The sequence below is a fragment of the Trachemys scripta genome, chromosome 1 (assembly GCF_013100865.1).
Source record: "Trachemys scripta elegans isolate TJP31775 chromosome 1, CAS_Tse_1.0, whole genome shotgun sequence".
Lineage (NCBI taxonomy): Eukaryota > Metazoa > Chordata > Testudines > Emydidae > Trachemys > Trachemys scripta.
The window spans coordinates 37139339-37165702 of record NC_048298.1 but is presented as its reverse complement, the minus strand read 5'-3'; the positions used below and the strand labels follow the sequence as shown (position 1 = coordinate 37165702).

Sequence of the window (26364 nt, the reverse complement as noted above, 5' to 3'; positions counted from 1 at the left end):
ATCCGATGACTAAGAGAATGGCAAGGATATAGGGAATCTTTGATCTTTAGGTTTCTGCTTCAAAAATAGACACTGACAGTAACTAAATTGGTTCCTGCTGACAGCTTTTTTTAGTTAATGGGACTTGGTCCATCCACTGTTTAGTGGCTTTGTCTAGATTACAATTTGCTTTCTTTTTTGCTGTACACAAACTAAGGATATAGTGGGCATGGTGACTGAACAATCCCATCATTTAGAGAGTGTCACACCAGAACGAGATTGAGGCTTATGGGTAGGGCAGTGGTAAAGCATATATTATCCATCTTGCAACTAAAGTTTTCCATTTATCCAACCATTCTCTTTCATTACACTTAAACTAAAGTGAATAGTGCAATAACAACATAGAAATGTTTTTGCCCTCTTATGTTACTCAGATATATAAAGATGAACCTATAAACTGTTTTCTATACACCTTTTTTGTAGCAGAAAAATTGAAAACTAAGGCATTGATCCTGCAGTGAGCTCCACGCACATAAACCTCGATTGATTTCACTGGGGTTCCATGTGGATGTCCATATGGCGATCAGGCACTAAATAATTTCAGTTGCTTTCTGTGTTCGTACACTTACGCAAATATAAAGTAGCAAAAGCTTATAGGGAGCAATGTACATAGGAAAGTAGCTAAGTGCAACCAGGCTGTCTTCCTTTCAGGGGTTTGAGGCGTTTGTGACTTATGCTTCTTTAGAACATCCTAAATATTTAGGTACCTAGTCCAAACATGCAGTAATGCTCATTAATGCTATTGAATGAAGAGCAACCAAACTAGTTTAGGTGAGTGTTAGAGAATTTTGCCTTCTATTCTTCTATGGTTGCTCTAGTTTAACCATATTATTTGCATGATTTTTTCAGTTCTCAAAAGGATGTATCATTCCATCCAGTATGAAGATCACCAAAGTATGAAAGCCCATTCAGTACCTCAACATCACATGAAAGTATTTCTAGACTCATTAAGTAATCAAGGACCAGAAGAAGTACAGCAGTTTGTGCATTCTCCAATCTCGGTATACCAACAAAGAAATCATTATATATACATGGGCAGCACTGATGTAGCAGGGCCTTTGTTAGAGTTAGTGCATCCAGTTACATCTCCTCTCCAACATCCAGCACTAAGCTACTGTGGACCACTGGAGCAGCAGCATATTCAAGTGTGCCATACACAGTCTCAACAAGGCCATCAAATAGAAATGCAGCAAAATCATTTGTTCAAACAAGTACAACTGCAGATAGATGCTCAGCCCTCCCCTGAAGGGCAATTTAATACATCAACCTCTGTATGTGAAAGAAGACTGTCATGTATTTCTCAACCTATGAAGAAAAGGAAAATTGACATGTCAGTAGAAGAGAACTACAGTAATAGTCAAGGTGCTCTGCAAAATATACCTATTACTGTACTAACAATGCCTACCAGTACCCAACAGCAGGCTTACAATTCTCTTCAAGAACTGCTAACAGTAGATAGCAATCAACTGTATGGGCTTGCACCTGCTACAGGAACAAATGGTCATCTGCCAGATGTAGAATCATGGGCAGTTTGTCCTACTCATGCAATTTGCCCTGAAGCTCAGAATATGGTGAATACCCCTGTTTATCGGGATGCCTGTGGTATTATTCAGATCGGTGAAATGGCTATGAATATGACTAGCATTAAGTTAGAAGAAAGCAAGGATAATATTCAATCTGTTTCAGAAGCTAGAAAGAGTATTCAGGAGAGTCCTGTTCCTAGCACACCCTGTTTCCCAGTGCAGTGTGTAAATAAGAATGGAAATATGCACCTTCCTCTCGCTGTACAGAGTGGAAAGAGGATGTATCAATCCTCTGAATACTGGGATGAACAACAGATGCAGGTAAGCACAAATATGAAACTCTGTGGTGAGATGTGTGTTTGTGACTTCTCTGGGTCCAATCCTAGACCTTTCTGCTTCTCCAAGCTGGGTTTCCTATTATACGTATTAACTCCTTCTCAGGTGAAGGTGAGTTCAGGTGGGATTATGTATCGAGACCAAGATAGTTAGAGTTTGAAGCTTTAGCTGCCTTTCATTTGCCTAAAATGTACATGCACAAAAACTTCCTGAAGAGTTTAACAAGTATAAATAATTACTGAACAGACTTCAGAGATACAATATTAAACATTGCAAAATTAGCGTTTCCTGTTTGTCATTGCATAATGTACTCTAATAATCAAACTTCCCTATTGATAGGATATTACCATGTTAAAAGATAAAACTTTTACACCATAAGGGCATATTTGTCCAAAAATTTGAAATGTACCTGTGTAGATTTTTTTTTTCGTTCTACCTTATAACAAATTTTAGGCAAGATGCTCCAGGTGGATGGTCTTGTGCCTGCATGCAGCTCCATGGCCCCATGCTCATATTGAACCCCAGTTGCACTGCACAGGCCTCAATGAGGGCAGACCAAGGTGTGGGTGTGTTTTTTGTTCTTAAGAAACTAGGGATCCTTGTCAAAACTGTGGCTTTGGGACTTTGTCTAATAAAACTGTGATTCTACAATGTATAAATTGTAGAAAAAGATTTCTCATTCAGGCAACTGCCCCTACTTCTGAGTATTAGACCAAAGAATTCTCTATTATCTTAGTTCTGGTATGAACTGTACTGAAAAGCAATAATTACAGTACATATTATATATTGTGAAGTAACTTGGCCAAAACCTGTGTGTCCTTTAATTAAAAATCTTGTTTGACTACCAATATGTTGTAAATAGAAAGTTTGTCTTAATTTTCTTGGCAAAACTAGCACAATATTTGTTTACAAACCTTAATTTAGCTGACTGCATGAACAACACTAACCAACCATATTTGTTTTAAACTTGGTCTTCTCCCCCGCCCTCCTTAAAATGTAGCTGAATGTAAACCTAAAATTGTGGGATTATGGTAGCATTGTTTTGGGACCGAAATGGACAAGGGCTGTAATAGGAGTCGTTTATAGTCCTAATTTTGTTGTTGTAGCACCCAAACGTTTTGAAAAAGTTATAAATAAATAAGGGGATTGCAGAGGGATACACCAGTGTAGCAATGAAATGATTTAGGCACAATGGTAATACTAATATTAAAGAATGTAAATATTATTAAAATGAGAGGTCTGTGTTTCTCTTTCAAACTAAGTGTTAAGAACTGTGTAACCTGATCACTTTTTTTTTTAAAGCCATACATCAGTATAGTGAAGGTTAAAAAACATCTACTTGCCAGATTTTGAGGTTACCCTAGAGAATTACTCTTTCCTCATTTTAGAAGCAGAAGCCTGGTTGTACAGAATGAGTGATCCACATTGTTCTTTTAGATCAGATATGGGTCTCAATGACAACCACATGATAGTTTACCATGTGGAGGTCTTGCCAGTTAGGACTTTTCTCTGTTTCCTGTTTGTCAATCCAGCTCTTTCTTCCCACTCTTCTTACAGATACCATGTTTTCCCTCTCTCTCATTGAGTACTTATGGCTTCCATTAAGTATATGCTGTGAATATGTATTAAAAATAGTATATGCACAAAGACTAAGGGGGAGATTTGCAAAGGCAGAAAGTATAGTTTGATGCCCAGCCCCCATTGAGATTTAGTGAGAGTTGTGCTCCTCATTTCTATTTGTGTATTTGAAAATCTCTCCCGCCCCACCCCGGGGTTTTCAAAGTAATACTGAATTTATTTGAATAAGCATTAACTTGCATCAACACAGCTTGCTTATGCTAAGTATGAATACATACTGAATATACAGTATGAACTTTAGTCTTCTCAGACAACTAGAGCAATTTTTTGGGGGGGGGGGGGAGATGGAACTTCCCCTAACTAGCAAGGAGGCTTCACGTGTGGGCTGGTCTAGCATCTGCTGCAAGCTCAGACAACTTGTGTGGGATTGGATGTGCAAATTGGACAGCCTGCCATGAACAGCCTATTCCTCCAGGAGCAGCCATGCCGCCCCACTCGTTACGCCTTGTTGTGTGGCTCCACAGTGAGGTTTAGGATATCTAGAGAGGGTCTTGCATTACCCCCTGTCCATGTATGTCACTAAGACTTGGTGCATTAAGACTATACTGGGTGTGAAAGAATCTTGGACTCCCATGTTGGAATCTATTGAATATATATTGGATATTGTAAACACTTAAAATAGTTACAGCTAACATTTGTTTCATATTATATAAACACTTGTGCATAGGGTTTTTTATTTGTTTTGTTTTTTAAGAGTATGTGACTCTTGGACTGATTATTTTTTCCACTGTTTAGATCCAACACTGCAGTCCTTCTAAAACAATAATGCAAGGATTAAATAACCTAGTTCAGTAGGTATGGTACAAAATAGAAACCTGAGCCCCTTTTATATGGTGCAAAGTTGATGCAGGGAGAGAAGACAGATTGTGTATGTATTGCCTCCTCTTCCGAAGTGTGTACTTCCTGAGCGATGGGGAAAAATTAATTCATTGTGTTTATAACTTAAATCTTAATATACAGATACAAAACATAACGATTGGTGGAAAATACATAGATTTAAACTAGTGCTGTATCCCTCTCAGCGGTCAGGCTCTGTCTGCTGCCACCTTCCTTACCCCTGATGAATCATTTCTTACATTCCTTTACCAAGTAGTTGTCTTCAGGCAGAAACTTCCCATTTTGTTCTAGCTGAGAGGTAAAAAGTAACCAACACATATGGCAAAAAGTACATTGCAATTGTAATCTATTTCGGTTTATGTATTTGAATGTTTACAAAAAAATATTTCCCTACATTTAAAAAAATTGTTTTAACCCAGCAATGCCTCATTAAAGAAAGCTAAGGCCAAACAAAAAAGGAGACAAGTGAATCTGAATTATTTGATATTACATCTTTACAAATTTATTAGTGAAACTAATAAGCTTTCCTTAATAGGGCCTTGTTTTATTTTCCAGATGATCACTGTAGCTACTGAAACAACTATTTTGAGATTCATCTGCACACAAGATCTCTGAATCATCTTTTTGATGTTGCCTGATGAGCCTTCCTTAGCTGCCTTATGTTAAAGTGAACTGTGCTGTACCAGCAGAGTCATGTTTGTTGTAAGTATTGTTTTGCAGCTGTGCAGTGAGGTCTCTTAATGTGCAATGTTATATTTCAGTAATTAACGGATGATTATTGAACTATATCATTTCACATTACTTAACAAGTTCGTGTTCCTCTAGGATCACCACTTGTTTCACTCTACAACTACTCCTGCAGGTTCCTCAGACAATAGCATTAAAAATAGCACCTGATTTGTCACTTTTTCATGCAGTATTATGTTTCTTAGTGGCTCCACTGGTCTTCTGGAAGTTAATATAAACAGCAGGTTGAAAGAATTACCTCTTCCAAATAGCGAAGTGAAGAAACTGAAGCAGTAAATAGCAAGAATGTTCTAGTTAGCTCTAGATATGCTAGCTAGTCATTAAAGATCAGAGAGGGCAGGCGAGAGCACTGAGGTCAGTAAAGGTTGGGAAAGTCATTTCTCTTCTTTTCTCCTGTTTGTGGTGATGAGGGAGAAATTCTTCTCCTTCCTTTCTTTTTCCTTGTTTTCTCCTTGCAGACTGAACTCTTCTCTTCTCCCATACTAACCTCCCCCAACTTTTATCTTCCTTCTTACCATTAAGGTTCCCTAATAAGAAGCCTTACACTTCATTGTGGCTTCTCATAAGAATGGCCATACTGGATCAGACCAATGGTCCATCTACCCATATCCTGTCTTCCGACAATGGCCAATGCCAGGTGCCCTAGAAGGAATGAACAGAACAGGTAATCATCAAGTGATCCATCCCCTGTCACCCATTCCCAGCTTCTGGCAAACAGAGGCTAGGGACACCATCCCTACCCATCCTGGCTAATAGCCATTGATGGACCTATCTTCTAGTTATTTATCTAGTTCTTTTTTGAACCCTGTTATAGTCTTGGCCTCCACAACATCCTTTGGCAAAGAGCTCCAAAGGTTGACTGTGTGTTGTGTGGAAAAAAAACTTACTTTTGTTTGTTTTAAACCTGCTGCCTATTAATTTCATTTGGTGGCCCCTAATTCTTGTGTTATGAGAAGGAGTAAATAACACTTCCTTATTTACTTTCTCCACACAGTCATGATTTTATAGACCTCTATCATTTCCCTCCTTAGTCGTCTCTTTTCCAAGCTGAAAAGTCCAAGTCTTATTAATCTCTCCTCATACAGCAGCCATTCCACACCCTTAATCAGTCTTGTTGCCCTTTTCTGAACTTTTTCCAAGTCCAATATATCTTTTTTGAGATGGTGCCGACAACATCTGCATGCAGTATTCAAGATGTGGGCATACCATGGATTTATATAGAGGCAATATGATATTTTCTGTCTTCATTATCTATTCCTTTCTTAATGGTTCCCAACATTCTGTTTTCTTTTTTGACTGCCGCTGCACATAGTTGTCTGAAAACATCCACTCTATCCACAATGACTCCAAGATATTTTCTTGAGTGGTAACAGCTAACTAAGACCCCACCATTTTATATGTATAGTTGGGATTATGTTTTCCAATGTGCATTACTTTGCATTTATCAACATGGAATTTCATCTGCCATTTTGTTGCCAAGTCACCCAGTTTTGAGAGATCCTTTTGTAGCTCTTTGCAGTCTGCCTGGGACTTATCTATCTTGAGTAGTTTTGTATCATCTGCACATTTTGCCACCTTACTGTTTACCTCTTTTTCCAGATCATTTATGAATATGTTGAATAGTACTGGTCCTAGTACAGACCCCTGGGGGACACCACTATTTACCTCTCTCCATTCTGAAAACTGATATTTATTCCTACCCTTTGTTTCCTATCTTTTAACAATTACCAATCCATGAGAGAACCTTCCCTCTTATCCCACGACTGCTTACTTTGCTTAAGAGCCTTTGGTGAGGGACCTTGTCAAAGGCTTTCTGAAAATCTAAATACACTATATCCACCGGATCCCCCTTGTCCACATGCTTGTTGACCGCCTCAAAGAATTCTAGTAGATCGGCGAGGCATGATTTCCCTTTACAAAAAACATGTTGACTATTCCTCAACAAATTTATGTTCATTTGTGTCTGACAATTTTGGTCTTCACTATAGTTTCAACCAGTTTCCCTGGTACTGAAGTCAGGCTTACTGGCCTGTAATTGCCAGGATCACCTCTGGAATCCTTTTTAAAAATTGGCATCACATTAGCTATCCTCCAGTCATTTGGTACAGAAGCTGATTTAAATGATAGGTTAAAGATGACAGTTAGTAGTCCTGCATATCTTCCCATCCATTTCAAGTAATCCTTTTATTCATATTCCTATGAACTCATTAATTCCACACTCTACCTCTTTGATTCCTGCTCCATTTACAGTACTTCTCACTCATTTTGTTTATCTCTGTGCTCTTGCTGTGACTCTCTCTAGCTAGAGGTTGCATTTTCACTTGCCACCCTTTGCACTGGGAGCTTTCTTCTTCTGTGAACTGTTTCCTCTTTAAAACTGGTCTACATCTCCTCCCTAGCTCATGAACTGACTCTCTTGGTAAACTAATTTTGTACTAACATGGAAACAAAATGTATTCTAAGCTACATCAATCTAAACTGTATAGAAATTGAAACAATATCTTCTTTATAAAAGGATTATTTTGCAATCTCACTCTTCCCCACCTCCAGAAAAAAAGCTCAAGTAAAAGGCAGTACTAAAATATATAGATAGATATAGATAAAGAAGCCCACTATTTTTAGAGGCTCATACTGTGTGTCTGCAGTGGGTAATCATAATAAAACTGAGACAATTGAATAACAATTGAATTGTTCCTGATCTGGAGGTTCAAATTTTTTTTAATTATAAAAATCTAAGTCTTTAGAATAATCTTTCTTAGCTTCTAGAGTACTCATTGCCTTGGCAAGCAATGTTTTACAAAATAAAAATAAGCAATACAATGCTACTGACACCTTTAAATACTATTGCTCACAAAAACTATATTAAAAGAATATTATTTAGGTTGCAAAGTCAAGCACTCAAAAGCTGGGAAATGCCAGATATATGGTTGCCTCTGCAGCTTTAGTTCTGACCCCCCCATTACATAATAGTATAATGCATATACCTGGGGTGGGGGGCAGAACTAAGGTTTCTGAGGCAACCTGGCATTTCCTAGTTTTTTTTTTTAGTAATTGACGTTTTGTATGTAATTGCCTTGAACTTAAGAAAAAGGGTGAAAAACAAATTTTATCATGTGGTTAAGTAACAAAATGGATAATATAAAATGTTCCCCAGCCTAAAGATAGGGGATCTGGTGGCAACCCCTATAATAACACAGATGAAAACTTTATCAAGTACTAAAACCAAAAAATGAGTGCTTTTAGCTTGTGCTCTGAAGGCTGCCAGACTTAGACTCTAGGCTGGGGAATGAGTTCCGAAGGTGAAGACAGTCTACAGAGAACTCCCCTGCTAGTCCTGCAGAATTAAACTCCAGGAACTAACTGTAATGATCTTGGGGTTCATTAAACAAACCAAATGAATGTGAAAGGAATAAAACTTTTAATAAAACTGGAGAGCTTCTGTGGTGAGCTGCTGCACTCAGCCCTGGTGGTCCTAACCCCTGCTTCCAGGGCACAACTCCAAATTCCTATATTCATAATACTATCCCTTATGAGGACGCATCTCTAAATTATAATCTTCTACAAACATCTCTCTACTTCTTCCCTCTTAAAGAAAAACAAATTAACTCTTTTATATATAAACAGCTAGCCACTTTCCAATAATACATTCTCAATCCATCTAGTACATTTCCATAAACCCAATGTGTCAAGTACCTAGAGTGGAGAGGTTACCACCAGCACATCACTCTTCAGTGAGTCTTTACCACTCACTTGCCTCAAATCTCCCTATCCAGGCAGGTTAGCAAGTCTCTCTGAGGCTGTCTATATTGGCAACTGAATGACACAACTTTTCTTTCAGAGGTGTTTAAAAACACACACACACCCCGAAAGACAAAAGTTTTACTGATGACAAGCGCCAGTGTGAACAGCGCTCTGTTGGCAGGAGCACTCTCCTGCCGACAACGCTAATGCTGCTTTTTGGGGATGGAAGTTGTTTGTCAGCAGGAGAGCCAACAAACAGCGGCTACATTGTGTGCCTTTTAGTGACACGGCTGTAGCGACACAGCGCTGTTGCTAAAAGCTGCGTAGTGTAGACACAGCCTTAGTCTTTTAGGACTTTAATCTCTCACTCTGATCTTCTCAGTATTAGCCTTTCATGAGCATCTGAGTTGTTCTCTTGTTTCTTTGAGCGTTGATGATAAAGAATTGGTCAGATGGGAAACCAGAGTCCACGTCAGCTGTTAATGTGTTGGAAATTTCTGGGATTTCTTGTAGATCCCTTTGATTACACTGAAATGTGTCCCCTGGTCTGTCCTGACTACACAAGACCTTGGATGCAGCTGTTCTTTAACGATACCCTTTTGGCCCCAAGGATTAGAGGTGTGATTTCTCAGGCACACTCTTTATCACCTGGATTAAGAGATGGGAAATATTTAAAATATTTCTGCTTCCACTTCTGATTTTTTTCATATTCCATATGATTTCATTGTTATGCGATTTCAGCAAGTTATCAGAAATTGGTAAATTAAATCTGATCCTTCTTCCCATTAACAGCTGAGCTGGAGGAAAGCCGTTCTCCAGGGATGTACTTCAGTAAACCGGTAATGCCTTATACAAATCACCCCCACTGTCAAAAGTCTTTTTCATAAGGTTCTTTACTGTCCCTATAGATCTTTCCACAAGTCCATTTGATTGGGGGTAGTTTGGAATTGATGTTTTGTGATGAAAATCCCAATCTATGGCAAATTGCCCAAAATCTGCACTGGAAAATTGCAGCCCATTATCACTAAAGACTTAATCTGGAATTCCATGTCTGGAGAAGATTCCCTTCATGCTGGCTATCACTAACTTACTATTAGTACTGTGCAGTGTGCAAATATCTGGATACAGAGAATAATGATATGTGACTATTAAATAATCCTTTGATTGCCAAGTAAATAAGTCAGTGCCTACCTTCTGATAAGGCCTTCGTGGAACTGAATGTGCTTGACTTCTCTGCATTTCGGATCTTCAGCATTTTGCAAAATGATTATTTTCCCCACATTTGTGAAGTTTTCCAAAGGCAACACACTGGGTTCATGCTGTGATCCATACCTTCCTCAAGGCCGCCTGTACCCACCCAGCAGTGGTTTTTCATAGCAAGTGGTTCCACTCTTTGATTTGACCTATTCTGGCTATATTCTTTAGTACTCAGTACATGGATAACCCCTTCAGCCCTTTGGCTTGTGCTTTCACAGTTTCTGCTGCCCTGCATGTTTGGAGAGCTTTTTCTAAAGTTTTAACACATTGTCTTTAATGCCACAAATGATTCTGTCTCTGTCAGATCATTAAAGTTACAGGTTTTACTGAGTTTCCTTAATTCTGTGATATATCACTCTGTCTATGGTGTCATCAGTTTTTTGCATGCATGTAAAAAATTCTCTCAAAGGTTTCATTTGTTTTTCGAGTGCAATGTTCCTCAAATTTAATCAGTATTTTGTTTAACTTCACTCTTTCACCTTCTTCAGACTTAAAGTTGTTATAAATATCCAATGCTTCCTCCACAGCAACATGCAAAAAGATAGATGATTTCATGTTATCACTTCTCTCTTCTCCCCTCTTCCCCTCCCCTCCCCCCCCTCCGCCTCTATGGCTACTAAATACAATTCAAATCTCTGAATTTTTTCCAGTTCTCTGCAGCATTGCCTGACATTTGCAGACTGGAAGAAGGTTGCAACACATACATTTTTGGCTTTCTCTGTTCTTTTTAAGCTAGTCAAGCTACTATTGTACTCGCCAAATACATGCAAAAGCTTCTGTGCCTAGTGTTCCACGTGCTTCTCTGGTGCCCCCCTTTGTCTCTGCTTTCCATTGCAAACACAGGAGTTAACTTCAAGATGACTGCAGTCAGGGCTGGCTCCAGGCACCAGCTGAGCAAGCTGGTGCTTGGGGCGGCAGATTGTTGGAGGCGGCATTCTGCCCAATCCTAGGGCGGCACGGCCGCTTTTTTTTTTTTTTTTTTTTTTTTTTGCTTGGGGCGGCCAAAAAGGCAGAGCTGGCCCTGACTGCAGTTTCCTTCTCATTTGGCTGTTCTGACAACATGTAACAATCATGGGGTTCATTAAACAAACCAAATGCATGAGAAAGGAACAAAACTTTTATTAAAACAAACTGGAGAGCTTCTGTGGTGAACTGCTGCACACAGCCATCTGGTGTGTCCCCCGCCCCGCACCTCCAAAGCACATCTCCAAATTCCTATGTACATAGTACTGTTCCTTATGAGAGAATGTCTCTAAATTACAATATTCTACAAACATCTCTCTACACTAACAAGATCACCTGGAATGCTCTTAGATAGCTCTGGCTGGGTACAAAGTGGGACACTCTCAAGTTGCTGGGTTCCAGACTACTCAGACCTTTAAAGATGGTCACCAATACCTTGGATTGACACCAAGAGGTTGACCGTGACCTGTTAGCTGTTTAATGGTCCATCAGACTTAGAATACAGGCAGCTGACTTTTGTTCTTTCGGAAGCTTCTTTCAGTGGCACCATTCTGTTCGGGTTTGATGCTGTAACCAATTACTATTATGCTAAATGACCTGGGACTCGCCTACTTGAGAGACTGCCTCTCTGTGCGATACTGCCAAAGATGTAGTCAGTGGAGGCACTTGAGATCAAGTACCCATAACATAAAAGAATGGTTAGTGTAGCCTTCCCATTGTGGGTTCCTTGGCTTTGCAGCTCACTCTCCCTGCCTCCTTTTGGTTAGAAATATCTCTAATTTGTTCTCCAAGGCATCCTGGGAGTTTCTGATACAGGCAGGTGGCAAGGGATATGGTTTAAGGTATCAGATTTTGTTTGGAGACTGCTGTTTTTGTAAACAAATGAAGCTGATTGGGATAGGGATTACACAAATTCTACAAGATTAAATAATGGCAGAGTGCACGGACCTGGGATGGGCCCTCTTAAATATTTATCTTTATAAATTGAAAAATAAATAAATAAATTTGACTTGAAATCACTTTACTGGAATATGTTAAGCAGAGGTCCATGTCTGTGCATAATAAGGCCTACTTCCTAAAGGCAATGTCCTGCACATGCTTCAGCATGTTCAATGCTTTTGTTCAATGTATTGCTATGCCACAGATTCAATAACTGCTGCAAAATAGTAAAGGTTTAAACCGAAAGACATCAACTTCTAAAAACCCTTCCTCTGCCTTCAAAATTCAAATAAACTCCCCTAATCGCTGACAAAGTATTTTTCAAAATAGTGGCCAAAAAGACGTGAAACGAGGCATCAATATTGCCAGATAGTATTGTAAAGCATTTTGGAGAAGGATAATCTTGTTTTGCATATCTAAAAGCAGGTTGTAAAACTGCTGAGATTATACAATTTATAATGGAAATTCTAAGAGAATTTAAATATTGTTAAGTACAATAGCAGCATATACTTAAGGTTATAATCTTTCTTTGCCTATAATACCAAACTTCTTTTTTCTCAAATGGCTGTCTTATTTTTTTTTCCCTTCTGGTTACAAGGATTCTCAATCACTGCCACACTTGCAGATACAGACTAATTTATATCTTCCTTGCAAACTCAAACCAGAAGAAGGAGCTAATTTCTGGAAGAACTGGGTACAAATGAAAAATGAGGCTGTATGGAAAGATGCTGGAAAAAACCTTCAGGGATTTGGAAGTATGATTTTTAATTTATTTTTCATTGTTCACTGAAAAAAAGAGATGTCCTTATATGGCATCTAAAGATTCAGGGCCTGATTTTTTTTCAATAGTATCTTTCTCCCCAAGTCGTCCCATTGAAATCCATGGTTAAGGGTTGCAAAATTAGGCTATTCATTATAAAATAAGGCTCTGTGTAAATCACAGTTTCACAGACTGCACAGAAATGGTGAGATTAGCCCAATACTGTGACTTTTGCAACTGTGGGGAGGCGGACGAAGGCATCTCAGTTTCTGCCTCCCCTCTGTTGGAAAAATCAGAGTGTTGGGCTGATACAGCTGCTGCAGTTGGAGGTTGAGATGTCTCATCATGTGGTGCTAGCTGGTGGCCCAGCTCTTGCCCAGCCTGCCACTGCTACTTCCTGTCCGGCCAGCAGAGAGACAGGGAAGGTACTGACAATGCATGGGGATTAGGAGACCCTGGCCTGGCCTGGCCTAGCCCACTCCACAGCAGTCCACGGCAGGCTGAGGGGAGATACTGCAGGCGCTGAGAGGGATTTTCCGCTTGGAGTACAAGCATGTGTGTGAGGGAGGCCAGAGCTGGAATGGATGGATGGCGCCTTGTGGTGACACACACCCTGCTCCAGGGGCCTGCCATGCCCACTCTAGGGAGTGGGACTGGCCTGCCACTTACCTGCCCTCCCCAGGATGGGATCAGCCCACTTAACTCCCCATAAGCAGCCTCTGCCTCAGCTGGGAGGTGGAAGCTGGGATGCCTGCTTGGAAAAATTGCAGCAGTTCAGCTGGGGAGGCAACTCTGCAACCGTGCATATTCTGGTATTTCGTGAAATTCCAACACTTACCCCTGAAGCTGTTGTGATTCAATACAAAATACAATGCAGTTTACACAGAGCCTTAGTTGTAAACTGCTCATTCAGAATATTTCAACCTATAGCAGTTTCCAGAAACAGTACCAGAGCTTTTTTCTAGGAGTGTATTTGGTTATGTAGTGGTTTGTCACTTATAAAAAACCCCAAACTTCTCAGCATTAAAAAAACATGCAAGATTTCCTCTTCATTGAAATCACACATTTATTAGAGAGAAGAAAGGTTTATGCTAACTTGACAAATAACAGGAGAAAATTAACCTGGCTTAAATATGCTCTTTTCATATTATAGGAAGAAAACCAATGACTTTTAGGGAAGATGTCCTTTCAGTGCCAATAGCAGAACTGAATTATGGGCTGTGCCTAATGACCAAAGAAGCTAGAAAGGAAGATGGTTCCTCTTATGAAGCAGACATGTTGTATTATTTATTTCTTTGTATTCAAAAGGTAAACATAAAATACTGTTGAATGACTGTTGGACTCCTACTATACACAGAGAATTAGATCTTACATGAAAAGTGCCGTTTTCCCCTTCAGGAGGTAACCCATGAGAGAGAGTTGCCAAAGAAAATCTGAGAGCTGATTGTAGCTACTCATGCTGAGTTGAAAAAGCATATATTCCCTTTCCTGAAACAGTGTCACTAATGCAGAATGTAATGTGTTCTGTGCAATCCCATAAAATAATTTGTTAAAATATAGAATTAAACAGTGGAAGCTTTTAGTTTTGAACCTAAGGGTGGTGGGGGCTGGAATTAGAGGGGTTCGGGGAGGGGCACAATTGGGGCTTTTTGAGGCATAATATTCCTCAATACTCCGCATACTAAAGCTTTCATGATAAGAGATCCAAAATAGTTTTTTTTTTTTGGGGGGGGGGGGGGAGGAGAATACCCACAGCTTGTTGTTTAGTCCATCCTTCAAGATGTGTTGCTAAGGGAACTTAGTGTGGAGCAGGAGTTAGCCTATAAAATAAATAGAGCATAGGTGCAGGTAGTGTTAACAGGAATCAGCTGAACTGTTAGAATATAGGTATTAATTTTGTTAGTGTAGACCAGGCCAGTGATAGTAAATTTGAACCCTCTTCCAATAAGTCTTAAATACCTGTATTGCTGATACCTGATCAATAGGACTAATGAGCTTTATATTCTTGAAGTGTTTCTGAATTCACTGTGTTCTTGCAAAACTCACTTTCCAGTTTATTCTTGTTCAGACGGCTAAAGTCTAAATGAAGTAAGTTGATGTATGCATGTCACAGGCATTACTGAGACAGGCTATTTGGGTGGAAGAGAGACTTGTTTCATTCCCCCTCCCCCCCCTGTAATAATTTAAATAGAACAAACTTAAAATCCAGTTTTTAAAAATGTACTAGTTTAGGGAAATTGCTCTCTCATGCAAGAGTCAGTAGAACTTTGTCAGTGATTAATTTAAAACATGGGATTATTATTTTTTTACAATGAATCATTTAAATTCCAACATGCTAGGCCACTCCATTAGGGAAAATGTTAGTGTGAAATGATGAAGACTAACTGATGTTCCTGTTCTTCTGTAGTGACTGAGTTATGTTTTTGTAGAGTTTACATTCTGAGCCATTTTATGGTTGAGACATTCAGAGGTTAACTAACTTCGTTATAAAATGAAGTCTAGTAAAACAGAGCTTTCATTTCAGTTATTATCCTACCCACATCCCTTTCTTTTTTTATTCATAGTATATGTTTGACAATGACAGAATTGACAACATTTTTGCTGATCTTTATTATGTGAAGTTTTTGGAAAGACTTCATGGAGTGATGAAGGGATGGTGTCCAAAAGTGAGCCCCTCTGGTAAGTGGAGAAACATTGGAGGGAAAATGAAGTCTGTACTTGACTAGTATGTTCTGAAATGAATTTATTTGTATCAATATTTGTTTTCCAGGGTATATTCTGTCTAGCTGTATCATGGAGGAAATGTTATGGGATTGCAAACAACTTGGAGCACATTCTCCTGCTACTCTCCTGTTCACACTGATGTATTTCAACACTAAGTAAGAATGTTTTATATAAAAGTCTTTCATGTCTGAGTCCATGTAGCCTACCAGATGGCTTAGTTTTTGTAACTTGCTGAAAAAGGTTTCCCAATCTCCTCCTGTCCCCTGCATACCAAACAAATGAATTGGTAAATATACTTTAATGCTTGCCAAAACCTTACTATTTGTGTTTTGCTCAAATTCTCATTATCTCTTGATGTTTAGTGCACATGGTGAACTGACAGGTGGGGAGTGGATAGTACATGTTAGAAGTAGTCGTTAGATTTATTTTCCCTGATTACTCATATCTAATTTTTCATAAGCTAAGTACTGAAAGACAAACCTCTTATCATACTTCTATAATTCATTTTCTCTTTTTTTATACTTTTCTTTACAACAGAACTATCATGTTGGTTATTTTCACAACCACAAACAATATTCATGTAAAAACCACTGTAGACTCATTACTGAGTCTTATAAGAAACAATCCCTGTCTGATGCTTATGTAAATTCTTAATAACTTGGTATTATTTCTTTTCTTGTGCTGTTAGTTTCTGAACATCCATTAATATTGTTTCCAATGAAAGCCCCATTTTAAATGCCAAGCAAACTATGTATACATTGCAAATAAAACACAGTTGGAAGGTAATATATTCATTAGTGCAGGGGTTGGAAACCTTCGGCACACAGCCCATCAGGTAATCCGCTGGCGGGCTGCAAGACGTTTTGTTTACATTGACCATCCGCAGGCACGGCCCCCCGTAGCTCCCAGTGGCCACCGTTCGCCGTTCCCGGCCAATGGGAGCTGCAGGAAGTGGCAGGCTGCAGGTACATGCTGACTGCTGCTTCCTGAAGCTCCTATTGGCTGGGAACGGCGAACCGCAGCCACTGGGAGCTGTGGGGGGCCGTGCCTGCGGACAGTCAACATCCGCAAAATGTCTCGTGGCCCGCCAGCAGATTACTCTGCATTAGTGGGTACTATTACACTTCCCTCCCTCCTCTTCCCCTCCCCCCACCTAATTGTATAATTTAGAATTTTAATTTACTTAATTACATTGGTATTGAGTTGTTCAGCTCAAATTGGAATTTAACTTTCTAAAAACAGGTTGGAATCAAGAAATCCTATAATACATGTTGACTTATTCTTCCTTTGTATAAATAGATTCTTTCTCTGTATAAAACTAAATATTCTGAAGTTATTTATAAGATAGACCTAAATCAATGATTCTTCTTGACCACACGCTATTTGTGCTTAATTATATTACAAGACTATCTTTGACTCTTCTGAGGATGTGCGTTGACAAAAGCATTAAGATAAACATTTACTAAAGTTTTAAAGTAACTGTTTCAAATCATGTTGGTCTGAATTTGACTTCCCTTTAAAATTATCTGGTAAATAATATCCTCTCTTTTAAAATATTTGGTAGTGCCTTTACTTTTTAATAAAAAAAAAAAATCATCACTGTTCTGTGCAAGGCAAGTTTTTTGTATTTTTCCTCTGTTGCTGCAGTTAACAAAGAAATACCATTCCTACTTTTTTTTTTCTGTACCAGAATCAACAAAAACACAAAGCAATATTGACATTAATTACAAGATGTGTCCAAATATTAGGGGGTATAGAGACTTAAATGTTTTGCCAAAAAACAAACTTTTATACACGTTTACCCCGATATAACACTAATTTGGATATCACGCGGTAAAGCAGTGCTCCGGGGGAGCGGGGCTGTGCACACCAGTGGATCAAAGCAAGTTCAATATAACGCGATTTCACCTATAACGCGGTAAGATTTTTTGGCTCCCGAGGACAGCGTTATATCGAGGTAGAGGTGTACAAACTTTATTTTGCAATCTTACAAAAGATAGCATCACTCTTTTTATAGTTGAAATGAATTTTGGTGTGTAATGATTTTAAACAGATTGGAATTAAATAACATCAGAATAGGATATGCATTCCTACGCACTTTGATCTGTCATTAAGCTAAAAATTAAGGTCCCAGTTCTTCAAAGCACTTAAGTACCGATGCAAAGTCCAATGAAGTAAATGGAAAGACTCCCCTTGAGTTCTGTTGGCTTTGGATTATGGTTTTAACCATGTGCTTAGCTTCAAGCACATACTTAGATGCTTTGTTGAATAAGAACTGGAGGGTATGTCTACACAGGGATTAAAGACCTGGTTAGACTAGGTCAGTTGACTCGGGCTCATGGACTCAGGCTGTGGAGCTAAAAATCGCTGTGTAGATGTTCAGTCTCAAGCTGGACCTCCAGTCCTGGGACCATCCCCTTCGCAGGGTCCCAGAGCTCAGGCTCCAGCCCAAGCCCCAACATCTACACTGTGATATTTTCAGCCCTGGTGCCCAATTCAGCTGATGTGGTCCAGCTGTAAGTGTTGTATCCCTATGTAGACGTACACTAAGAGCCTTTAACTACCCAAAAGTGTACCAATATTTTAACCTTCCTCCCCTTCCCCAAACAAAAAAAGTTAGAAGCATTCAGAATGGGTTTATTTTGAAAGATTATTCTATTTACTATGCCATAATAAATAGCTCTCAGATGGGAGAATCTGATTTTGGGTTGTTAAAATTATTTTTTAGTCTGTCTTCCTGTTTCTCTTTCTTGTTGATTTGTGTTCCTTTTATTTATGGTGGTGGAAGGCAGAGCTGATTATTTGCTATTAAAGATTCTTTATAATGTTGCTTAAGACTCCTTGGTAACCAAATTAGGAGTATACTACAAGCGGAGTAAGATCTCAAACAACCCTTGTTTTCACTAAAGTCCCAGTCCGGCAGAAACCTCAGTGACACTACTCACAATATGTAAAATTCAGCATGTGCATAAGTCTTTGCAGGATTAAGTAATGTTTTCTAATATAGTATTGGATCCCGCAAATACTCACTTTGCTGGGACTATTCATGTGAGTAAAGTTACTTCCAGAATCAAGTCCATAGATTAATGTCCAAAAGGAAACACCTGTATAGTGAGGTCTTAAAGAATGTTTCAGCTCTCTGCCCTCATTTCTGATTTTGGCACAATGCAGAAGGGACCTTTCTGAAATTTGATGTGGGGTCTAGATGAGCTCAAATAATTAGTTGAAGTCAGAATGTGACTTTGAACAGGTAGGATTATATTCTGAATTCTTGCTGTGCCATAAAACAGTAATATTGAATCCAATTACTCTGGGGTTACACAAGTATAATAGGTCAGAATTTGGTCCACAGTCCAAAGCTATACTTTTTATCGAGAATCTGGAAAGCCTTTAAAAAAATATTTCTACTCACTTAATTTGTTTTTAAGTACTCCCTGCCCAGTTTGCCATCTCTCTCCCCAAAACTGAGTTATAATTGTTTTTCTCTTGTATGTGAGTAGGTATTTCATATTGAAAACTGTGGAGCAGCATGCACAGCTAGCCTTTTCCAAAATACTGAAGCAGACCAGGAAAAATACAGGCATCGGAAAGGACAAATGTTCTATAATACGATTCCTGAGGCTTTATGGACAGATTCTTGGAGGACGAAAAGGTTTGAACTCATTAGACTAGGATAATAACCTTTAAAATGATTGTGTGCCATTGTTTGCCACTAAGATTGTGAAGGACATGACAAAAAAAGCCGCCTTGGCAATTTGTTTGGAATCTGAGCACTGCTGTTAGTGTACATATATGCTTAGACTCTGTTCCAGCAGAGAACTGTGTAGGTGAACCCCTCCTACTGTGCATAGCCCCATTTAAGTCCGTGGGGTTCTTTAGGGAAGCAGGGGTTTTCCTGTGCAGAGTCAGTCTCAGGCCTGGAGCTTTAGATTGTATTCCCCACTCCTAGTGATGCACATCTAAGTTGGGACCCTCAAATGCACTCGGCATTGGCCTAACTCTGCACCCACTGAAATCAATTAGAGCAAAGGTAGGCCAGCACTAAGTACAGGGTATTCTTAAAAATTCCAACTTTCATGTTTTTGGCAATTTTTTCTAACTTTTATTAAAGCTGTCTCCCTATTTCCTTTCTCTTCTCTCCTTGCATGTTTGTGTTTCTTTTTGCATCTTTTCTACGTCTGATTCTTTTAGAAACCCAGACATAGGATTTGTTTCACAGGGGGCATTACGCTATGTATATTTTAGATCAGTTACTCTCAAAATGCTTGGGCCATTTCCTTGCTCCCTGAACCCCTCCTAATTTACAAACATACGCACATACCTCTGCCTTGGTGGAGCATATCTGCTCTCTTTAGAGTGTGTGTTTCTCTCCTTAAAGCTATAACCTGTCCTCAACCTGTGTGCGGAGTTCACATTGACGTTCCATAGGGGAGAGGATTTTTGTCTTCAGCATACTGGCAGGCTATTGTCCTAGCCATTTTCCAAAATGGTTGCGTGTCATGGAACTAGCCTATCTGGAAGTTTAACAAACTACAACTCATTCTGTGCTCTGAACTGTCAAGTGATTGGTTTCATTCTCCAGTTACTACAGATCTACCTTACGTACATACATAATGGTTCAGTATCTTCTCTACAGCCATAAGGCAGAGGCAGCTTAACGAAATAGCATCAGACATATATGCTCAAATGAAATCCCTGCCCCCACCCCCGAGAGGACTGTGCATGCACAGATGAACTCTTGCGGTGATTCCTAAATTATAGAATGAGAGGGTATATTCAGACTCTACAAGACATTAAACAGTGGTTGCTATAACTTTTTTCTGAATAGAGTTGGTCTCCAGAAAGGCTAGATGCATATTTTATTCTTTTGGGTCACTTCCGCAAGTATTGAACAGCGTGGCATTCCATAACACTTTCTTTATGCTGCAAAAGTTTGAGGCACCCTCTTATATGCTTTGTGAGAATAACTTGCACAGCTTCCCTATGTTACCATGTGATCTTGGCATTTCTTTCAGGTTGCTTGATGGTCACTTAGAATCATAGTCTATCAGGGATGGAAATGGAAGGGACCTCAGGAGGTCATCTAGTCCAACCCCCTGGCTCAAAGCAGGACCAATCCCCAGACAGATTTTTGCCCCAGATCCCTAAGTGGCCCACTCAAGGATTGAACTCCCAACCCTGGGTGTAGCAGGCCAATGCTCAAACCACTGAGCTGCCTCCTGGCTTGTCTTAAATTGAGGCAGGGACCCATATTTTTTTGTTTGCCTGGAGCAGCAATGCTGCTTGAGGCCTACTTTAATATAAACCAGTATGCATCCCGTCTACTACAGTAAAGAATGCTGACCACTTAAGTTTAAGCACTTCGAGTTCTTAATGAAAATGAGTTTGAGTAGTAGGGTTGCAGCTATTCCTAAAGTGCTGAATGGAGGCCATGACTTGGTTTCCAGAGGGTCTAAAGTAACTTTTTTTTTTTTTTTTAAATATAGTTTACAAATAAATAGGATTTCATCCAAGAAAATTGTATAGGATTTACTTAGAAGAATGGAGGATTTGAAGTCCTTAGAAAGGCTGACAGTATTGCCTCTTCTCTTTCTCCCCCTCATCTCCTTTCCCCTTCTGCCACTTTGGGGAATGACACTTTCTCTACTTATCCAGTGGAAGCTAAACACTACCCCCCACGACGTGTAACAGAATTTTTACCTGTTTACAAATCCGTCCCTTCCACAATGCCCAGGCATTCACTACGCATCAGTCCTATTGATCCAGCTCCTGGAGCCATTGAGCTGATTGCAAGGGAAAATTCCTCTCTCTTATACACTCTGTGTGTGTGTGTGTGTGTGTGTGTGTGTGCAAAGCATTTTAAAATGATTCCTAGCCCAAAAAGTATATGCAATTTTTGAAAAGGCTTTGCAAAATCAAGTAATTTAGGAAGCAATCTTTCATACAGTCATTGGTGGTTTTAGTGGATTTTCAGAGAGGTGAACATATGCCCATAAAGTCAGACTGCTTACAGGGCCGGCTTTAGGGCGATTCAGCCGATTCCCCGGAATTGGGCCCCGCAACGTCCCGAAGGAGCTGCCTCCGAAGTCCCGCCACTGTCTTCGGCAGCAGCTCAATCGCCGTCGCGGAGCAAGTGCCGCCGAAGTAGGGCCGGCTCCAGGCACCAGCTTAACAAGCAGGTGCTTGGGGCAGCCAAGGGAGAGGGGCGGCACCTGTGGCATTTTGGGGGCGGCAGGTCCCTCACTCCCTCTAGGAGCGAAAGACCTGCAGCTGAACTGCTGCCGCCGATCGCAGCTTTTTTTTTTTTTTTTTGCTTGGGGCGACAAATGCTGGAGCCGGCCCTGCGCCGAAGGCACCGGCAGCTGATTGAGCTGCCGCCTAAGTCCCGGCACTGTTGTCTTCAGCAGCTCAATTGTTGCCGCTGTCTTCGGCGGCATTTTGGCGGACGTCCTTCCTCCGTGGCAGCGATTGAGCTGCCGCCGAAGACAGTGGTGGGACTACGGCGGCAGCTCCTTCGACTGGGGCCCCGCGGTGCCTAAAGCCGGCCCTGCTGCTTTAGACTGGATCTGCAAAACCTATGATGGGGTTCTGCAGACACAACGAATGAAATCCTAGCCCCATTGAAATCAATAGGACTTTTGTCGTTGACGTCACTGAGGTCAGGATTTCACCTCATAGATTCAGAAAACTCATCACTGGTAAATAACTTTTTACGTGAACTGTTTGTTTTTATTAGGTTAAATCCTTATATTTTAGGTCACCCATACAACTTTCCGTATACCTTTTTATAGCTACATGTTTTTAGCTGCCACTGTCTGCAGGAAGTACTTTCCTGTTGCATGAGCTTCACCCTCTGTTTCCTATGATACAATTGTGTATGCTAATGATCAGTATGGCTAACATTTATCTGCTAGTACAACATACCAGATTGGTTTTATTTTCCTAAGCTGTAAGTCATTTATCCACAGACTAGGTCAGACACTGGCAAGAGCAGTAAGTTTCTCTATACTACAATAGTGGCGTGCCTGTTGTTGAAATATTCAGCTGCTATAAAAACACTTTATTTAAAGGAGCCACATTGAAATAAGACTGTTTAAAATAGTACACCTCTACCTTGATATAACGCTGTCCTCGGGAGCCAAAAAATCTTACCGCTTTATAGGTGAAACCGCGTTATATTGAACTTGCTTTGATCCACTGGAGTGCGCAGCCCCGTCCCCCCCGGAGCACTGCTTTACCACGTTATATCCAAATTCGTGTTATATCGGGTTGTGTTATATCAGGGTAGAGGTGTACTATTGATCAAAAACTTTCATCTGTAAAAATACTTTATTGAAACTAAATGCTGTGTTGTGAACTCACTACACACTATTTGCCTCTTTTTTGATTTGCAGATGAGACTTATGTGGAACAACCTGAAAACCCAGACAACCCTTTGCAGTGCCCCATAAAATTGTATGATTTCTATTGCTTTAAATGGTAAGGCTCTAAGGACTTATTTTCTACACTAGTTTTAAACATTTGATGGCTTTCAACAACGTTTCATCCAACTAGCTAAACAACTTTAGCAATTCACAGGGAAAGATTTTCTCTTCTATAATGATTGACTTCCCTCATTTAATACTTGGGCTTCACACCACAAACACCTATTCCAGTCTGAGTTTGGCAAGAGTGGATCACTGCTAATTCAAAGAGGAATGCCTAAAGCTAGCAACTTATGTGTGGGAGCAAATATATCTTATTACATAATAAAGAAGAAAGTCAATGCTAATTTTACTATTAAAAGGAGTATAACTAAGTAGTGTGTTGCTTGGTATAATTTAAACTTTCCTTATAGCCCCCAAGGTGTCAAAGGGCCAAGTGATACCTTCTATCTGGTCCCTGAACCAGTCGTGGCACCAAACAGTCCTATCTGGTACTCTGCTCAGCCTGTGAAAGTGGATGTGATGGAGCAGATGTTGACCAGAATTCTGATGGTCAAGGAGGTCCAAGAAGCACATGCGAAGACCCATATATCCGCATAGCAACAAGGACAAATGGATAAGTTACAACATTGCTCATATTACAAAGTTGTAAATACAATATTTTTTTTTCATAAGGCACGGAAGACTGTCTGTAGCTAACACTTTCTTTTTACTAGAAGATGACTGAATGCTATGAGTAAATAGCCTTTAACAGTACCAATTTGCTAAATTCCAGAAAGTGGATTTCCTATTTTGTTCATATTTGTCTAATTTATACTAGCACTTAGAGGGACAGATGTGGTTCTAGTACTAATACTGTGAAACACCAGCTAAATCAGAGTCCCAAAAGTGTCATTTTGATTAATTTATAAGTACATAGCTCCTTAAACTGAATTGACAGTGGGAAGTGTATACAAATTCAGTTTTTATCATAGTCCTCAATGGAAATAGCGGTTACTGAATAATATTCTTACATTGTGACTTACTAATAGTGCAATGCAGGCATAATTTTCTCTATAAAACAAGAGTGACTTTTAAATTTTTTTTCCTCGTTAAAAGGATGCTTCCATGACTAGTCTATTTGCAAAGGACAGACTTTGGAGAACTAGTACTTTGAGAGGAGTAGGAACTCTAACAGCCTTAAATGCCTTGTGGCTAATATTTGTATAAGGTTGGACAGATTACATTAAAACATTAACTTCTTTAGTTAGCAGGGAAAGAATTTACTTCACTTTCAAAAGCTGGGGCAATAAAGACACCAGAAACTCTGAGACTGTTCCTATTTCTAGGTTGTGAATATGTGCATCGATACATTTCTCACTACACCCTTGACGCTTTATTGGAATCAACTGTGTATGTACAGAAGGCTTGCATAACACGGATCTATACAAATTTACCTCAGTTCAGTAATCTAGTGCCTTACCACAACCCAGCCACTTAAACATTGTAGCAGTGGCTGTAAAGTATCTTGTTGATGTAAGTTCACCTTTTCAAGGGACATTTTGTATATTTTTCACATGATAATACTGTATAGATCACCAGTAAGAAAAATGGAGTTTGTTGGTGGAAGTATTATAGATTATGCTATGTTATATTATTTACAAACTCAATACTAATTGTCTTGAAAATAAACTTTGCTTTTGATAGTGTTGTCAAAATTACATTTAAACATGAAGCTGAAACAAATGAAGTGACCCACTGGTTTTGAATAGTTCACTAAAACCAGACTTGACCCATATTGTGCATAAACAATAAATGGGTTAAGATCACATCTCTTCAAATGCTTATTAATTGAAAAAGAATGCTGCTGTTTTATATTTGTATACCCTGAGTGGAGGCAGTAGTTTTTGATCCAAGATGGGAGATGTTACTATTGACAATGACAAATATCTAGTGCAGTACATGACCCCTAGTGCCAACATGGCTGGTTTAAAATTAAATAGGGATGGCATCTGATCTGGTTTATACCAGTTTATGCACGTTCGTTCTCTCTCTCTACATATACACACATACAACCTACTGTAAATATCCAGAAACATTTAAATGAATGTGTTGCAAATTGCCATTCTGAACATATTTTTCTCTCCCATCTCTACTATGAAGAGCGAAGGTGAGATGGGTAAAACCTAGTAAATAATCCAGCCCATCTCTGGTAATAGAGACTTGTTCCTAAAGACGTCTCCAAACTCATGTTCAATTGCAAATGATGGGGCTTCTTCCTCTCAAGAATAGCCTCCCTTGTGAAGTGATGAAGCTTTTCCTGCTCAGCTTAAATTTTCTTTCCTAATTTTTTCACTGTTCCTTGTTATGCTTTCAGAATTCCATCCTAAATTACGTTCTTCAAAGAGTCAGACATATCTCCCTTTAGTCATTTTAGTTAAACTGTCAATCAATCCTTCCATCTCCTTTGGAACTGTTTTTTCTCAGCTACCTCTAGTTTGTCAAATTGTACTGTGATGCCCAGAGCATCGTAAATGCGGTTGTCAAGAGCAAGCAACCATGATTAGTTTTTGCTGAGGTGAATAGGCCAATAGATGCTTTGTAACTGGAATCAAACTAGTATAGTAAAGACATATCAATAACTTTTGACAGAGATAGAATAAGTCTTAAATCCAGTAACTGTAAAGGGATTGGGTCCTGGTTGTTGCAACTACTTGCATGACCTCCCACTGCTTGTTCTTACCAAAGGATTTTAATGATAAGGTTGAGCTAAGGCACTTTACACAGCATTTAGAATATGTGATCAGCAACCTCACTGGAAGATTGAATGCTGCTACTGTGGCTATAAAAAGCATCATTTATACTATCTTCAAATCATTCATAGGGAGTATATGCATATTGTAAACATAAACAGAGTAGGAAGAGAGCCTTAGAATTCATCCACTCATTTCTGACAAACAATTAACCTACAATGTCCACGCCCGTCTTGACTGCTAAGACACTAGCACAGGAACAGATGGATGCAACCAGTCTATGTTTGAAGTGCATCTTATGTTACTAAGTTTATTATGCAATCAAAATTAGCCCAGCTGATTAATTTAGACATATGAACTATTGTAGATAGACTTTCACTTCCAAAGGATATCCAGAGAAAGATAAAAGTGCTGTAGATGTTATTGTAGAATTTACAGCTGCAGATAATGTGAAAGCGAAGCTTATTTAGTCTTTCAAGGAGAAGTTAGATTTTAATTGAGGTTAGGATGTCTATAGTATGTAACTGAGACTCCATTCTTAAAAGATCCATCACACTTTGAATGAGCCTTTATCTTGTTAGTGGTAGACATGATTCAGCTATATGAAAGGGAGTTCATGGCCCAAGTAAACAACCTATCCTGTCAGTATTTGTCACAGTTAAGATAGTGGCATAACTTGGTTACAAACAAGCAGCTCTGGTACA

General features: G+C 39.4%; 1 protein-coding gene across 1 annotated transcript; it reads left to right on the top strand.

Annotated features, from left to right (window-relative positions):
* The first annotated feature begins 895 nt into the window (after positions 1-895).
* On the top strand, positions 896-24588 carry LOC117875932 (glutamine-rich protein 1-like). The gene is made up of 8 exons (XM_034767539.1): positions 896-1883; positions 12619-12775; positions 13934-14088; positions 15345-15459; positions 15551-15659; positions 19005-19156; positions 22899-22983; positions 23342-24588. Exons 1-8 carry the CDS (start codon positions 900-902, stop codon positions 23526-23528), a joined length of 1944 nt encoding a protein of 647 aa, XP_034623430.1. The 5' UTR covers positions 896-899; the 3' UTR covers positions 23529-24588.
* The last annotated feature ends 1776 nt before the right edge of the window (positions 24589-26364 follow it).

Bases quoted from the DNA above. Each gene is read 5' to 3' on its own strand.
- LOC117875932 (XM_034767539.1), top strand. From the start codon at position 900: ATGTATCATTCCATCCAGTATGAAGATCACCAAAGTATGAAAGCCCAT. The intron at 1,884-12,618 runs GTAAGCACAAAT...TCTGGTTACAAG, and splicing joins GGGATGAACAACAGATGCAG to GATTCTCAATCACTGCCACA. The intron at 14,089-15,344 runs GTAAACATAAAA...TTTTATTCATAG, and splicing joins TATTTCTTTGTATTCAAAAG to TATATGTTTGACAATGACAG.